This window comes from Eptatretus burgeri, chromosome 4 (genome assembly GCF_056783735.1).
Source record: "Eptatretus burgeri isolate ZD-2024b chromosome 4, Ebu_testis_v1, whole genome shotgun sequence".
Lineage (NCBI taxonomy): Eukaryota > Metazoa > Chordata > Myxini > Myxiniformes > Myxinidae > Eptatretus > Eptatretus burgeri.
In genome coordinates, this window is record NC_140964.1 from 71,326,237 (window position 1) to 71,342,778 (window position 16,542).

General features: G+C 44.2%; 1 protein-coding gene across 2 annotated transcripts in view; it reads right to left on the reverse strand.

The window, feature by feature from the left end:
- The window catches only part of ACE (angiotensin I converting enzyme), an 84,032-nt gene that overhangs the window by 48,349 nt on the left and 19,141 nt on the right, over positions 1–16,542 (reverse strand). For both annotated transcript variants that reach the window (XM_085878615.1, XM_085878613.1), the window contains exons 10-11: positions 14,552–14,695; positions 13,457–13,648 (exon numbers count right to left, since the gene is read on the reverse strand). In XM_085878615.1, the coding sequence (XP_085734741.1) occupies positions 13,457–13,648; positions 14,552–14,695 (336 nt within the window). The remainder of the gene's footprint in view (positions 1–13,456; positions 13,649–14,551; positions 14,696–16,542) is intronic.

Below are 16,542 nucleotides of genomic sequence, written 5' to 3' on the forward strand. Positions count from 1 at the left end.
ACCTCAGAAAATAAGTTCTTTTTATTTATTTATTTTATTTTTAATAAATTATTGGTCGATTTCCAACCTGTCCATGTTTGTCCTTTCCTTCCATTGGTCTAGCATTGTTCGAACCGAGATAGACTGGGAGGTAATTACCACAGATTTGACCAAAAATCGTCGGCACACACCAGCGGTTAAAACGCTCAGCCTCCCTAATTAAAATCTAACCGAGATAACATTGGTGCTTTGCCGAGGGCGCGCTCCCCGCTCAGGTAACCACGTAACCTCTAGTTAAACGGAATAATTCGACAGTGGATACTGGAACTCATAGTTGACTGGGTGGCGTTCATGGTTCCAAAACAACCCACCATACCACGATGACAATTGTTAGCGGTGGCCCCAGGTCCGGCTCTTCTGAGGACAACCGGGGATTAATCCCCCTGAGTGACAAGCTGGTGTCTCGGTACCCGTGGCCACAACTATATATATATATATATATATATATATATATATATATATATATATATATATATATATATATATATATATATATATATATATATATATATACATACATACAGTACAAAATACCGGCGTAGTGGCATGCGCCTGTAATCCGGCTACTCGGAGGTTTGGGTTGGAGGATCGCTTGAGGACGGGAGCTCTGCGCTGGGCCGCGCTATGAGAGGGTGTAGTGAGCCTGGAATCATGGCGAAACCCAATCCTTATCCCTGTGTCGTAAGAGGCGACCAGGGTTGCGTCAGGAAGGGCATCTGGCTAAAACCTATGCCAAATCAGTACGCGGATCGTAACAGATGATCCGCTGTGGTGACCCCTAATGGGAGCAGCCGAAAGACGAACAACAACAACAACATATATACAGTACAAACATACACATATGTAGCAGAAATACCAAGGGAAATCTGAGTATGTTGGGGAGGAGGGTGTGGGTGAGTGGGTGGGATTAGTGGGAATGTGGAGAGGCTTCGTGAGGGGTTGAGAATGGGATGTGGGTGTAGAAAGTGGAGTGGGAGGGATATCTGGTCTATCAGGTGAACCTGAGTTTGGGGGTGAGCTGTTGGTCGACACCGACGTTTGGGGATGAGCACTCCTATTTTCAACAGGAGGTAGTGAGGTGACTTTCCTGAAGGCTCAAGGCTGTTCAGGAACTTTGTGGGGTTTGTCACTGCTTCATATAAATGTCAAAACCATGACTGATGATGAAGAGGCTTGCCCTGGGAAGTTCTTTAAAAGTTCCCAGTTGATGCTTTTTCCTGAATCATTGTGTGGAGCAAGGGTTGCACACTCACACAGCCACTCTGTGTGCTTGTCGTGTTGCAGTAAGTTTGGATACACCCTCGACTGAAGATCTTTGACTGAAGATACAATGGTCCCCAAATTCTGTGGTTATAGATGAAATATCCATCATTAATATGTTGCACTTGGCCATCTCCAATCGTCAACAGCAGCTTTGCAAATTGTCCTGCATCCTGTTCACCATGAAGGAATGACCGCATGTTGGTTGTCAGACGAATAATTTTTCTATGCTTCCAAAGATGTTAAGATTTGAGGCAATCATCAATTTCGTTGACTTTCGTGCCACCACACACAATAAGAAGAGTTTGGTAGAAATCTCCTGATAACACCAACAAAACCCTCCCGTGAGGTTGTTGCTCTTGAGGATGTCCTTCAACGTTCGGTCTAAGCTTCCACTGCCAGCTGGTGTGACATTGTAGCTTCATCCCAGAAGATAACTTCACACTCCTGAAGGAGGGATGCCAAAGCTGAGCCATGTTTTACGGCATACATTGCTGTTTCTGTGCTTGTCAGGGTTAGTGGGATCTTAAATATACAATGGGCTGTTCGTCTGCTTGGAATAATCTGGCCATCAGTCCCAGTACTTGCAGCTGCCAATGTTACACGACCACTGGAACAAACTTTTTCGAGTTTGAGGTTTATGAGGATTGTTATCCCTGTGCCACCAGGAGCATCCAAGAGGATTAATCCTATCCCAGAATTGATGTGTCGTCACATTGTTATAAATATCCATTTGTTCGTCCGTAAGCTGTGGTTTTGTTTGTTCATCATAATTATGAAGTGCGACACGGTCATAATATTTCTCTCGAATAATTTCTCTTGCTGGTCTGTTGTCATCTTGATGTTGTTGGCGAATTCATACACGAATCGGCAATTCATACTCATCCAACATCTGGCCTCCCACTCGCTCCATTGTGTCTGAGAGGCACATGAGTGCATCATAGAATATGTCGGCATTGTAATCCATGTCTGACTGCCTTGCTTTCAAGCGACATTCATGTAGAGCATCTTCCGCCATGCATTACTTGTTTGTTCCCACAGCATTGGTGGGCTTCCAAGGTCACAAGTTGTGAGCACAATGGTGAAGAGCGAGAACAGCATTGATGGTGAACAGCTTTCTGAAGCTTCTTTCATGCAAAAAGTGCCAATGCTGGTCATCCTCGAGCAGACCCATGAGGCAGCAGGCCTCTCTGAAGGTATAACATTTGATTCCTTGTACTATTTTGATGTCCTCAAATGAGACGGGGCCTTCCTGTGGTGAAACAACAGCCATAGATAAAAGCATTTGTGCTGCCTCAGCTGGACATTGTCCACTCTTCCAAGAGCATCGCTCCTTTTAAAAGTAGTTTCTTTTACCATGATGGAAGACATCTCCTTCCTGGTGCTTTTGCCACTTCTTGCTTGATATTTTCCATGTGAAAAACTCTGGCACACTTGGGTATCATAGATTTTGGACAAAAAGCTGATCTGGAGTTTGGACTGGCCCTTCTTGTCTGTAAGAAGTGCAAAGCTCAAAGAAAGATGTGAGGGTCGTCTTCTTGGGTGGTTCTTGTGCTTTGTTTGGCACTCTCCTCGGTGACGATGACCCATTGTCTATTCTCCAGGTGAACTTGCAGTGGGATCACTGTTGGGATGTGTTCATGCACTGGAAATTCAAACAACCTCCAGCAAGCTTCAGTGGCACCCACATATCTGGCAGTCTGATGCATCTAATCCTCATTTATTGGCTTTACACATTGGAGTCTGCAGATGGCGATGTCACAACCCTTGTGGACAAACTTTAACACATACATGATTGAGTAGATGGTGCTGCACAGCTCCACATTGAGGTGGCAGTTAAATCTCTGTCAGATATGGGTTGTAAGGCACAATCCATTGATTGTCAATAGGGGTCGGTGTTCCTTTGAATATTTTCTCAGCTGCTTCCATCTTGTGCTTTGCAGCTCTAATGTGGTCCACTGTATGTAGATTTATCTCGTCTAAATTGATTTGTTTAGTCGAGATAGATTTATTCAGTAAACATAGATTTAGTTGGGTGGGAGGGGGGGGGTGTGGAGAGGGGAGGATAGGGTTTGAGAATTGTTAGAGAAACAGGTCATAGTGCAAAACCATCCTGGGGAGAGTGAACACTCTTGATGCCAAGTGTGTGCACCATGTGTTAAAGGATGTGACTGGTAAATCAGAAGACACAGCAAAGGAGTTATGGGGGTGGGGGTTGGGGCAGGAGCTCTCCTGGGGGAGTGGACACTTCATGCCAAGAGTGAGTGAGCTACATGGGTGAAATGGTGTACTCACAAAATGTAAGCAAACGCACATGGGGTGGGAGTTGTATGGGGGGGGGGTGGGGGAAGGTTTCTAGTGCAAAACTGCCATGGGGGAGTGAACAGTCTTTATGGCAAGTTTGACATGTAAGCAAACACGCATGGTGTGGGGGGTGGGGTGGTATGGGAGAGGGGGTTTGGAGTGCAAAACCTCCTTGGGGGAGTAAACTATCTTCATGGCAAGCTTGAGCCCCTTGGGTGAAAAGGTGTGGCCAGCAAATCAGAAAAAACACCCACACAGTAGGGGGGGGTGATAGGGTTAGTGAGGGTGGGTATGGGGCAGGAGGTGGGGAAAAGTGCAAAACTACACTGGGGGAGTGGACACTATTTTTATACCAAGTGTGAGTAAGCCCCATGGGTGAAAGGGTGTACAGGGTATATGGAAGCAAACACATGGTGGTGGGTGGGGGAGGGGGGGGATTACAGTGCAAAACCACCTTGGGGGAGTGAACGGTCTTCGTAGCAAGTTTGAACTCTGTGGGTCAAAAGGTGTGGCTGGCAAATCAGAACACACACACAAAATCGGATGTATTATCCTCTGTTACAGAGCATTCGTGCAACTGAAGCAGTCTTTTGTCACATGTTATACTGGGTGGTTTCGCATTGACTTCCGAGCAGTAGCTCGGGCAGGAATTTGGAATTTGCCCAGGGTGCCGGCGATGGCACACATACTCTTTGTGAAGGACACCCTGGGAACTTTAACTTCCACCAACTAATGCTGCCAGGTGGACCCACCCAGTTTAACGTCCTTCCAAGGGACGGAACACACATTTATGAATCACCCTGCCTGTAAAACACCAGAATGACAGTTTATAGCTGAGCAGAGATTCGATCCCAGGCCAGAGAGCATATACTGTATGTATGTGTGCATGAATATTTATAACAGGCCAGACAAAACATATAAAACATTACACCAGACCCACCAGTCGTAATGCTACCAAATTTGGGTTACAACATTAAGCCAGGGACCAGATTAGTTATAGGTACATTGGTCATATTTTTAGATACATATACACATATACATGCATACATACACACACAGGTTAATGATACACCCTCACTGTGATTGGTAAGAACACCAAGTCTCGTCTCGTTATGGCTATTGCTGCATGATCTGGTAACAAGTGTCATCTGCCACATGGACACATTGTCTTCTGCCCCACCAATCAGCATCAGCAGGCATCACCGTTTCTAGTGATTTAGAGTTGCAATGGAGATGATTCCTCTGTGTTCCAACCTCGACAAATGCCGTGATCATATAGTCATGACGATGTCTTGACTGCGGCCATAAAAGGACCTCTCGTCGTGCAAAGATGCCAAAGTCAAATGCTGTCACCAAACAGATGGAAAGCGAAGCTCCCGACTTATTTCACCTATGGGTGTCGATTGGTGGGGGACGGGGGGGCATGTCCCCCCCCCACTTTTTATCAAGGGGGGGGGGACAACATATCGATTGTCCCACCCCCACTTTTTTCATTGAACGTAAGTAACATAACACAAAACGAGCTGCTCTAGTACAACCAGGCCGAGATGCTCCTCAAATACAAGAATACATTTTTAAATCTCTAAAGTTTTATTGGTCTATTATAGTGCTATTAAAGATGATAGGTTAACAATTCAACATTGAGAATCCCAAGCCATGGTCTCCCACCGGCCAAGCGTCCATAGCGACGTCGCTTTTTGATCCTTTGATGTCGGCTCTTCCTATCATTGCGAAGCAGAATTCGCCAAGCGTTGGATTGTTCACCCACTAACAGGGAATGTGACCTGGACATTTTGAGGTATGTTGGGACGTTTTCGGACTTTGTATCGTCATTTTATGAGTGTTTAAAGAAATCGCGGCTTCATGGCCCGGATCGCCACGCCTCGGAAGTGTTAGGCCGCAACGGCTCGGGGCCCCTTCAGCGACCAAAATAGTTTATTTCACCTTTCTAACTTATATCGCCGGATCCCTGATATTATTACCTGCACGGTGATGTGTGTGTTTAATTTTTGTGACTTTGCACCGTCGAGTTATAAGCCAATAAAAGATTTTGCGGCCTGGTCTGCTGATTGAGATGGTGGAGCTTGTGCAGGATGATGCGGTTTCACTCTTCCGGCTTGCACGAACGAACGGAAAGATATTTTGTAATTCTGTTTTCATATTTCGCAGTCGATAACAGTCGCCTAAATCCCAACGTTGAAAACCGGGTGAAAATCGAAGGAAAGTGGGTATTTTGGCGACTAAATTAGCTTTGAATACTTGGGAAACATTAAATAAAATGCGCTGATTCACTCGCTTTTGCGGCGGTTAATGTAAATAATTATTTCATCGGTACTTGGACATAGGGGAGGTATAGACCTCCAAAACGAGAGGTATCATTCGGTCGTCGGACTTATGAGGATTAAATTATAGATTTTAAAAGGCAGCTGTTGAAAAATATGCAAAATTCACCTAAGCGGTTCGGCCAAACGAACGGAAAGTTATTTTTGAATTATATTCTCAGATTATACAGTATCTATAGGGTAGTAATGAGATTACCTCGAAAATCCGATTAAAAAAGGGTTAGGCTTAGTAGCTTAGCCGCGGCTTGCAATTTTTACGAGGAAAAATAACGTTCCGGAAGGAATTTCTCTTCCGCCATCATCCGAATAATTTTCCATTTGCACGAGGACAAAGACGAAGGATAGACCGACAGAATAAGGTGTCTCATTTAACTGTGTGATTTAGAATGATTAAATTAGAGATTGTAAATGCAGCGTTGAAAATAAAAAAAAATAAACCAATGTCACCCACAGGGTGACCCGTATCTTGCCAAAAGGTGACCACGTGTGACTTCTTTGAGGTCACACTGAGGTGAACAGAGCTGCTATCCACCAGGAGCGACTCCTTGAGGAATATCTGCCGACGAGAGATTCCGATGAGAATCGTTCTACAGAGTAACCATGAAAAATATGCTTTTGCCTCATAACGTCACCAAATGATGTCATAATGTCTCAAGCTTGACATATCTAGAAAGCACTCATCGAGGTGTTCAATTTGAGGTACTACACGATATGGTTCCTAATACTTGAAAATTTGACCTTGGGGTCAAATATGTTTGACCTCAGGTGCTAACCATGAAGGTCAAGGCCAATCGCCACCAAAAATTAATCAGCTGAGCAGCAGACCATGGACTATATTCCCATGAAGTTTGAAGACGATCCGATCAAAATTACTCAAAAAATAAGGGTTTCGTCGACTCCCCTGATTTGCGACAAAGTGACCTTGACCTTTGACCTTGACCTCCAAAATTTTATGCGCCTAAAGGGACCTCTATAGGCCTCTGATATGCGAAGTTACAAAAATTTCCAATGACAACTGTGCTCTGCAGAGTGATTTATACGTGATTACAGACCAAAAAAAAAAAACAACAAACAAACAAACAAAAAAAACATATGAAGGTCAAGGCCAATCGCCACCAAAAATTAATCAGCTGAGCGCCAGACCATGAACTATATTCCCATGAACTTTGAAGATGATCCGATCAAAATTACTCAAAAAATAAGGGTTTCGTCGACTCCCCTGATTTGCGTCAAAGTGACCTTGACCTTTGACCTTGACCTTCAAAATTTTGTGCACTGAAAGGGACCTCTATAGGCCTCTGATATGCGAAGTTACAAAAATTTCCGATGATAACTGTGCTCTGCAGAATTTTTTTATACGTGATTACAGACAAAAAAAAAAACAAAACATACAAGCTGACCAACATATCTTGCAAAACTTCGTTTTGGCAAGATAATAAAGAGGATTGTCAGATTCTTGTTCACCATGTCGACCCCGTAACGGTTCTGGGCCCCTTTAGCGACCAAAATGGTTTATTTCACCTTTCTCACTTGTATCGCACTATACTTAAACAAAACGTACGGGCACGCACTATATTTAAAGCGTACGGGCATGCACTATACTTAAACAAAACGTACGGGCACGCACTATACTTCAACAAAACGTACGGGCATGCACTATACTTAAACAAAACGTGCAGGCATGCACTATACTTAAACAAAATGTGCGGGCACGCACTATACTTAAACAAAACGTACGGGCACGCACTATACTTAAACAAAGGCACGCGCTTTCAAAGTTGTTGTGTTTTTTTTTTTGCACGTACGGGCACGCACTCGTGGAAATGATGAACGTATTTACAAATCAACAAACTATGTACAATAATTTGAAAGAAGAGAGTGCACGTCCGGACGGCAACAGATCTTAATCCCTCGTCTCCTGGTCTCGTGGTTTGTGAAAGGTAAAGAATTACATAAATGTTCACATTACAACTGATTTTAGCTCATTCCTTTGGTGAACCTTTTTGATGGCATGCAAATCAAGAACACAATCTTTAACGACGACAATAACTATGAACCAATAATATCATAATCATTTCACTCAAGTTTAGCTCATTGGTTAATTAAATGCAGATTAAATAAAATGATGAATATTAATAATCCCAGGTAATAAAATACCAGGGTATCTGACCCTAACCTAAAGTAATAAAAGTAATAAGCACGTAGCCGGGAACTAAGCGAGTAATGGGATGCTAAATTGGGAGCTCAGATGTTAAATTAAGAACTGAACTCGTATCGGCGCTATTTTAGTAATACATGTGCTACGCAAAGCTTATCACATGTCAACATTGTGCCTGGAGGTATAGTGACCGAGCCAAAAGTATGTTGACCTTGAAAATGCCCTGTTATGCAAAACTAACCCTTATAATTCACATGTCAAAATTTGTTCAACTGAATGTAATTCCCTTCTCGTTTCATAGAGGATATGGATATCAGAAAGTTTTTTTGTGACAGCATCAAGTAGCACATCCCCGACCACTCTCCTGGAGCAATCAAGTTCCCAGAAAGAGGTGGACGATTCAAAGGAGAAGATAGCAGAAAAGGGTGCATGTGCAAGTACTCGGCCTAATTTCCCAGATCAGCCTTTTCAACCTCATGATGTCAGTTGTATCCCAGTCCAAATACTGCAAAACCAAAAGTTGAAGTTTCAACAACAGTGGTTCAAAGATTTTCTGTGGCTTCATTTTGATCAGAACATCGGCGGTGTACTCTGTCACACCTGTACGGATGCTTCTCGTGAAAAACTTACCGAACTTGCCCGCTGTGCAGAAGACGCATTTGTCTCAAAGGGCTTTCGGAACTGGAAGAAGGCTACAGAAAAATTCAGACAACACGAACGATCAAACACACATAGGCTTGCCTCTGAAAATCTGAAATGTCGCAGAAGTCAACCTGGTGTCCATGTGCAGCTGAGCAGCATACTGCTAGAAGAGCAAAGATCTGCACGGTCAGCACTTCGGAAGATTATCATCTCCCTGCAATATTTAGCCCAACAAGGTTTTGCAATTCTTGGGAAGGATGCCTCTGATGGGAATTTCAAAATGCTCTTGCAGTTGTGGGCCGAGGATGATGTAAACCTCAAGACATGACTGTCAAGGAAGAAGACGTTCACCAGTGGAGAAATTCAGGATGAAATTCTACAGTTGATGAGTCATGCCATCCTCAGAAATATCTGCAGTAATGTGAATGAAATGTCCACTCAGTTCAGACTCGTAACTGATGGAACGCAAGATATTCAGGGTAATGAGCAGGAGTCGGTGTGTGTGCGCTCTGTGACGGATTCCTTTGATGTTCAAGAAGATCTCATCGGCCTCTACCAAGTATCGTCAACAACAGGAGTATCACTTTGTAAGATGCTTCAGGATGTCCTAATTCGGTGTCAACTCCCTATTGAACACCTTAGAGCGCAGACTTACGATGGAGCAAGCAACATGTCCGGAAAGTACAAGGGCTGTCAAGCACAGCTAAAAAAGACTCCAACCGCTGGCCAATTATGTTCACTGTGGAGCTCTTGTCACCGAACTCATTACATCCAAAGCCCTACAAACTGCACCGTTCATAAGAGATGCCCTTGATTATGTCCAGGTACTCGGCAACATCTACAACAACTTTGGAAAATTCAAACATCTGCACTTGCATATCCATGCTGACACTCCTTGCCCGACACGCCTGAGGCCAATTTGCCCGACGCGTTGGTTAACTTGTTCTCCTGCCGTGAAATCGATATTGGATAACTATGAAGCGGTACTGGATGCCCTTCAACAAGCAAGTGATGACTTTGGTATGAACACGGCATCGTGAGCCAACGGTATTCGAAGCTGTCTTTCATCAGGAAAGTGTGTTCTCGGTCTGTTTGCATCATTGCCTGTTCTCCAATCCCTTGAATACCTCAATAAGGCACTTCAGGGTTCACAAGTTACTGTCTCTGGTATGCTTACTGCTGCAAAGGTAACTGCACAGAATCTCCAATCTCTCCGTACCGACCAGACGTTTGAGGAGGTTTTCGAAGCAGCACAACAGAAGCTCCAGCAGTGCCAACTAGATCCAGTGACCCTCCCTCGTAAGCGCAAGCTTCTGAAGAGACTTGATGGAGGCACGCAGGAATATACTGCCAATTCTGCAGAGGAGATATACAGAGTTTAATTTTTCAAAGTCATCGACAGCGCATCCGATAACTTGAACGAGTGCTTCACATCAACCGACCTTATGGAGTATAGGGACTTGGGTGAAATGCTCCTGTCTGGGTCATTCAAACCACAAATAGTCCGCAAATATCCCGAACTGTCGGATTCCTGAGAGCAAGAACTTGGCTTCTTTCGTAACCAGTTCAGTGGTTCATCTGTTGAGGATTACCGTGAGATATTTGTAGACATGGTGCCGGAAGTCCGTCGAATGTTCCTACAGGTAGAACATTTGCTTCGGCTTCTATTGGTTTCCCCAGCAAGTTCATGCGAAGCTGAACGGTCATTCAGTACACTCAGACGTATGAAGACTTGGTTACGTTCCACAATGACCCAACAATGCCTCAACCATCTCATGATCTGTCATGTTCACCGAGATCGCCTGACTGCACTTGACCCCCAAGACATTGCTACAAAGTTTTTAACTGGATCGGCAGACAAGAGGATTCATAGTTTTGGCAAGTTTTAAGGTAAGTTGACCGTACTAGTGTAATATCAATTTGTATGCCAGTCTAGTTTTCAGTTTATGTTTAGTGAATCAGTTCAAGGGTCGTGAGAAGGAGGCTTGATAAACAATTCTTTATTTATGTATACTGTATATTGTTACGGCTGTGGAAATTCACAATACACCAGAAAGGGTCCTTAGATCAGTTATGACGCTAAGTTTATGTGCAGATAGGTCCCCACCGTTGTTTAAAGGGATTTCTTCGAGTTCACCGGGCTGTGACCCTTTGAGATAGCCGTTTTTCTTTTTCTATTGTTATTTTGAACAAACCTCCACGCAAACAACAAGCCGCGTTGAAAACCGTCAAACGCAAAAGGAAACCAGAGGAGTTCCGATGTGCACGCGGATTTTTCCCACCTGTTTCTCCGAGGAGTGTGACGGAGGCAGGGGGAGGGCAGCTTGCCGCCGATTGGTGGACGAACAGCGTGAGGCAGTCGGGGTGAGGAACACCCCTTTTTGGGAAGCTTCCAGAAGGGAGGTGGAGCCAGAAACGGGGAGGAGCGAAGGGCGGAGCCCCGCGCTATATAAGGCGGACCGCACGCGGGGCTCACTCTCTCTGTCGGGGTCGTGTTGGATTCTACTCGTTCTTTTGGTGGATGTCATCCTCTCGCTTCATCTTCGAACTCTCTCTTGGTGGTCAAGGTCGGGCTCTCTCGTCTTGGCGTTGGGCGACCTGTCGGTGAAGGCGCAGGCCGGTGGCGAGTCCGGGCGACGCCTCAGAGATGCAGACGGGAGACGCAGCCCTGCCGGCTGTGTGGTGCAAATCCGCGTCAGGTGAGGGACGCCGGAGAGAACTCACCGACCACATCATCGCAAAGGCCCGAGAGCAGGCGCGGCTACGCAAGCTGCCTTGGGAACAAGGCGTCGCGACCTGCCCACCATCACACCTCGAGGGGGCAGGTAACCAGCACGGTCTCGCGGGCCTTTTCGGTCATCCACGGCCCATGACCATAAAGGTTTACGAACCCCGTCTATCTCCCTGCCTATGGGGAGGGTTTTCCTGTTGTTTTTGTATGCATGCTGTGGCGCCATGACCTGTTAAGTAACAACTGTTAAGTGCATGTAAATTCTCATTGTCGTCGGTTGTATTGCTTTTTATTTGCCTTGCTTGTAAATACGTGCATGATTCCTTGCTTGTGTTGTGTGTGCAATATGTGCTTTATATAAATGTCCTTGTGTGAAATGTATCCCGTTCGTCGTCTTTTTCCCTTTTGAAAGTGCAATCTTGAATCGCGGAATAAATTAGTAGAGGGTTTCAAACACCCGGTAAAGAAGAATCTGAACCGTCAAGGTCGGCGATAACACCGCTTGGTTATCCCTGTAGTACGGAACGAACCGCTTAAGCGGTTCGTGTCCTAAGCCGACCTGCGGCGTGGTGCAACCCCTCGGTAGGTTACCCGCGCGGGTATTTAGGTATATCGACATTCAGCGATTCACCCTATTTCGCGCGGGTGGAATGCAGACTGGGTTGTGGTGAGGTTAAATCCCCACCCGTGACTGGCTCCTGGCGGTAGTTCCAGGAGGGTCACGACTGAATTGTCCGTCCGGTGGGCGACGCGGCTGCCATTAGAGGAATGCGGCCGATCGCACGCCAGGCGGGCCAAAATTCGTAAAAAAAAAAAAAAAAAAAAAAAAAAAAAAAAAATATATATATATATATATATATATATATATATATATATATATCTTCTTCTTTCGGCTGCTCCCTTTCGGGGTCGCCACAGCGGATCATCCGTATGATCCGCATAGTGATTTGGCACATGTTTTACGCCGGATGCCCTTCCTGACGCAACCCTGGTCGCCTCTTACGACACAGGGATATGGTACACCTATTTTAACCGGGGTATACACCGGCCCAGTACACTGGTACCCATTTCCCTGACCTCGGAAGGATGACAGGCTGAGTCAACCCCCTGGCGTATTAATTCAGTGGCCCAACGGGGCTTGAACTCAGGACCTTTTGGATCCCAAGCCACTGCCCTAACCACTGCGCCAACACCGGGTGTGTGTGTGTGTGTGTGTGTGTGTGTGTGTGTGTGTGTGTGTGTGTGTGTGTGTGTGTGTGTGTGTGTGTGTGTGTGTGTGTGTGTGTGTGTGTGTGTGTGTGTGTGTGTGTGTGTGTGTGTGTGTGTGTGTGTGTGTGTGTGTGTGTGTGTGTGTGTGTGTGTGTGTGTATATATATATATATATATACACACATTTCTTTGATGACACTTGAAACTTTGAAATGTGTATGATTAATGTTTAATTAATTTCGCTCTGTCTGCTTACATTTGATAAAAATCGATAGATGGTCAGATTAATTTAAGAGATTTGTTGCATCAGAAGGCAGTATGTAAACGAGTGTATAAAATCAAGAATTTGCAAGGGTAGACTTGTGTCCACGCCGGCACGAAGTGGGCTTCGTGGTCTGGACATGCAATGTCCCCCCCCCCCCCCACTTTTCAAAAGCAATCAACGCCCATGATTTCACCCTTATTCGGGCTCATCAGGGCAACACATCCCTGTTCCATCCACCTAATGAGTTTGAAGCCTTCACTCGTCGGAGTTTACATTTGGGTTGGGGATCAAATCCAGGTAAGCACCGATGGTCATCATAAAATAAGTTTACTTTAGGCCAAGTCATTGAAATAGTTTTTCTATGTTTCCAACTTTTAAGTTAAATCCCCAAAATGCTAAGTTTCTGATAAACGACAAAAATAGATCAATTTGATATTTATGCACACCAGTGCTTCATGATATGTTGAACAAGCAGATTAAGGCAAGTCAGTTCAATACATTCTTACCAAGTAGGTGAGCAGGGATGGCTCCTTTAGTGTTGATGTGATTTTGCCCATATGTATCTAACAGCTTGCGTCTAACGTATGCGTGCAGGTTCCGGTACAGAGGCTGCAGCTCCTTGTATATTCGCTCAATATCAGCTTCAAACGTCTTTGTGTCATAGTATGAACGCCAAAGAGCTCCATTATCTGGAAATCCTGTAGATTAGATGGATTTATTATTATACAAAAGTACTATATATATATATATATATATATATATATATATATATATATATATATATATATATATATATATATATATATATATATATATTCAGCTTAAAGCACCTCTTTTTTTAACAATGATGAGTTATGTCCATGGAGCCATGTGCTCATAAAGGACAAGAACACCAAGAGATGGAAATATATTTTTTGCATTAATTACAAAGACAGTCATAGATAATAGAGGATTTAACCAACCAAATGGGATTTAAACCTGGTAATTATTTTCAATTCTATTTACTGGTTAAAAAAATTCAGTATGTCATTTGGAGTTTATATTTATTTAGTGCAGTATTCCTCGCTCGCCTCTCCACATGTCGTGACAGCGATTCGGGGTCTTTTGGGTATTTGGTGACTTTTGGGTCTTCAGGGTGTTGGGGGTCTTTAAAAGTCTTCAATGGTCGAAGGGGTCTCAGCAGTTTAAAGCGTTGAAACATCCATTCCAATAGTATGTAATTAATGGACGTATGCGTGTGAAGTCAGGGTGCAACTGACCACAACCTTCATCACCCGTGATGTACCAAAATTTGTTCACGGCATTAAGAATAAAAACTGAAGGTATTTACTTTCTTCTCCTTGACATATTTTGTTGGTCATCCATGTCTACCAGCGGTTCCCTGGTTATCTTTTCCAGCCGCTAGCAGGTGAGCACCCAGGAGTGTTGCTCCTATTTTTAAGAAATGGCTTCTGGGCTGGTATTTTGGCTAATTGTGAAGAAAATTGTTTGCATAGTGCACAGATGCATGGTGAACATGGTTAAGAGTACTTGTATATCGATCCTATCGTCTATCTGCTTTCGGAAAGATCCTTGTACGTTTATTTATTTTGCAGTCTCACCATTCAAACGCGCCGCCTCATTGCTGAGTTCCACATATCTTATGTAATCCTGTCGCATGGTTCTTCCCGACGCATTTCGCCAACCTTCCCACACGTACTCCAATTCCTTGTAATCACGAGACATTGCCATAATGCCTGTGAGGTCTGGAAGGTTAAAATACAGAGAGCCCTCATGTTTACAACAATAATAAGACAGAGCATTTCATAATACAGATCCTCGGTGGAGTGTATACAATGACAATGAATGATCTATATTAAATTATATCTGCATGCAGTCTCACACATACTCGCTGATACACACCGGTTGCAACATGCTCTCCCGTCCTTTCAAGAATCGGATGTCCCTTGAAAACCGTCGCTTCAGATGGAGTTTTGAAAATGTTGTGTATTGTTATGGATCTGGTTTCGGGTGTAAAATTGGGATAATTTAGAATAGTTATTTCATAATATGTTAACATGGGTGTAATATGATTGCCGTAGCTGATCGGATATGTCGAGCAAAATGATAAGAAAGCTCTCGTCTCTCCAGCCCCCAGTGTTTGTGTCGAAGCCTTGATCCCTCCCCCCCCTCCAACCACCGCCTTCTTACATCCGCTGTATAAAATCTGTCTTCATGTAATTTTACATAATCCGCAGCAATCATCACATTCGCGATTCATGGCAAGTTGAGCCAAAGGTCACTGTACTGGTAGGTGGGGTTCCTGCCCCACTTTGCGGCCAATGAGCGCACGCCACAGTGTCCCCCCCTCCCCCACACCCGCACCCCCACACGGATTACAAAAGTGACAAATATAAAGTGTTTCTCTCTCCGGTGGTTGGCACGATCCTTCTCCTTGCTGAATGTTGCTGGTTGTGGGTTCTTGGCGGGTGCCCTTTATACACTGGCGCTCTCTTCACTGTGCATGGCTAAAGGGCTGCTCATGGTACGTGGTGCACTTATGGTAGTGAGCAGCTCTACAAAGCCTGGAGAGAGGAGCTCCACTGAGGAGCCTCCCCATACCACAGTGTGCCACCCTGATTAACACCAAGGCCGCACGTGTGCAGGACACACTCACCTCCCAAGTTTCTCATAGTCTCGTCCTCATCTATCAGTCTTTACTTGGTGTTGGCTTCGCGGTTAGGGTGGTGGCTTGGGATCCTCGGGTCCTGAGTTCAAGTCCCATTGGCTGCTGAATTAACATCAGGGGGTTGACTCAACCTGTCATCCTTCTGAGGTCGGCGAAATGAGTACCAGTGTAGCAGCCAAAAGGCTGCACATGAACGGAAGGGGTATCTTCTTAACAAAACAAAAACACTTATTCAGCTCTTCAACAAAATCTAATCAATTCGTACTCGTCACACACCCAACCTGTCCACCAAATGTCATCCAAATCCGTTCATATCTTTTTGAGATATCTTGCTATATATCCTATTTAGCCCGATCACTCAATGGTGAAGAATCAATAAAAAATTTTTATCGCATCCGGATTCGGATCTTCACCAAAATTGAAACAATTCTTTTTTGTTACACATCCAACATTTCCACCAAGTTTCATCCAAATCCGTCAATAACTTTTTGAGATATCATGCTATATATCGTTTTTGGACCCATCTCTTCATGGTGAAAAATCACTTTAAAAATTCTCGTGGCAGATCTGAATATTCACCAAAATCTAATCCTTTCGTTCTTGTTACACACCCAATCTGCACACCAAATTTCATCCGAATCTGTCAATAACTTTTTGAGATATTCTGCACACAAACGAACAAGAAAGATGTCATGCATAGCACGACACTTGCGAAATCCACAAAACAAATTTGATCTTAAAAATAAATGGTGGCTGAATTCAATGACTAAATATGCAAATCCTCTTCAAATTTCAAGTCAATTGGATGAAAAGTGACAATTTTAGAAATTTGGCTGATGTTGATCTCAAAAAAATATTTGTTCATTGAATTCAGTGATCCGAAATGCAAATCCTCTTCAAATTTCAGGTCTCTGGGATGAAAAT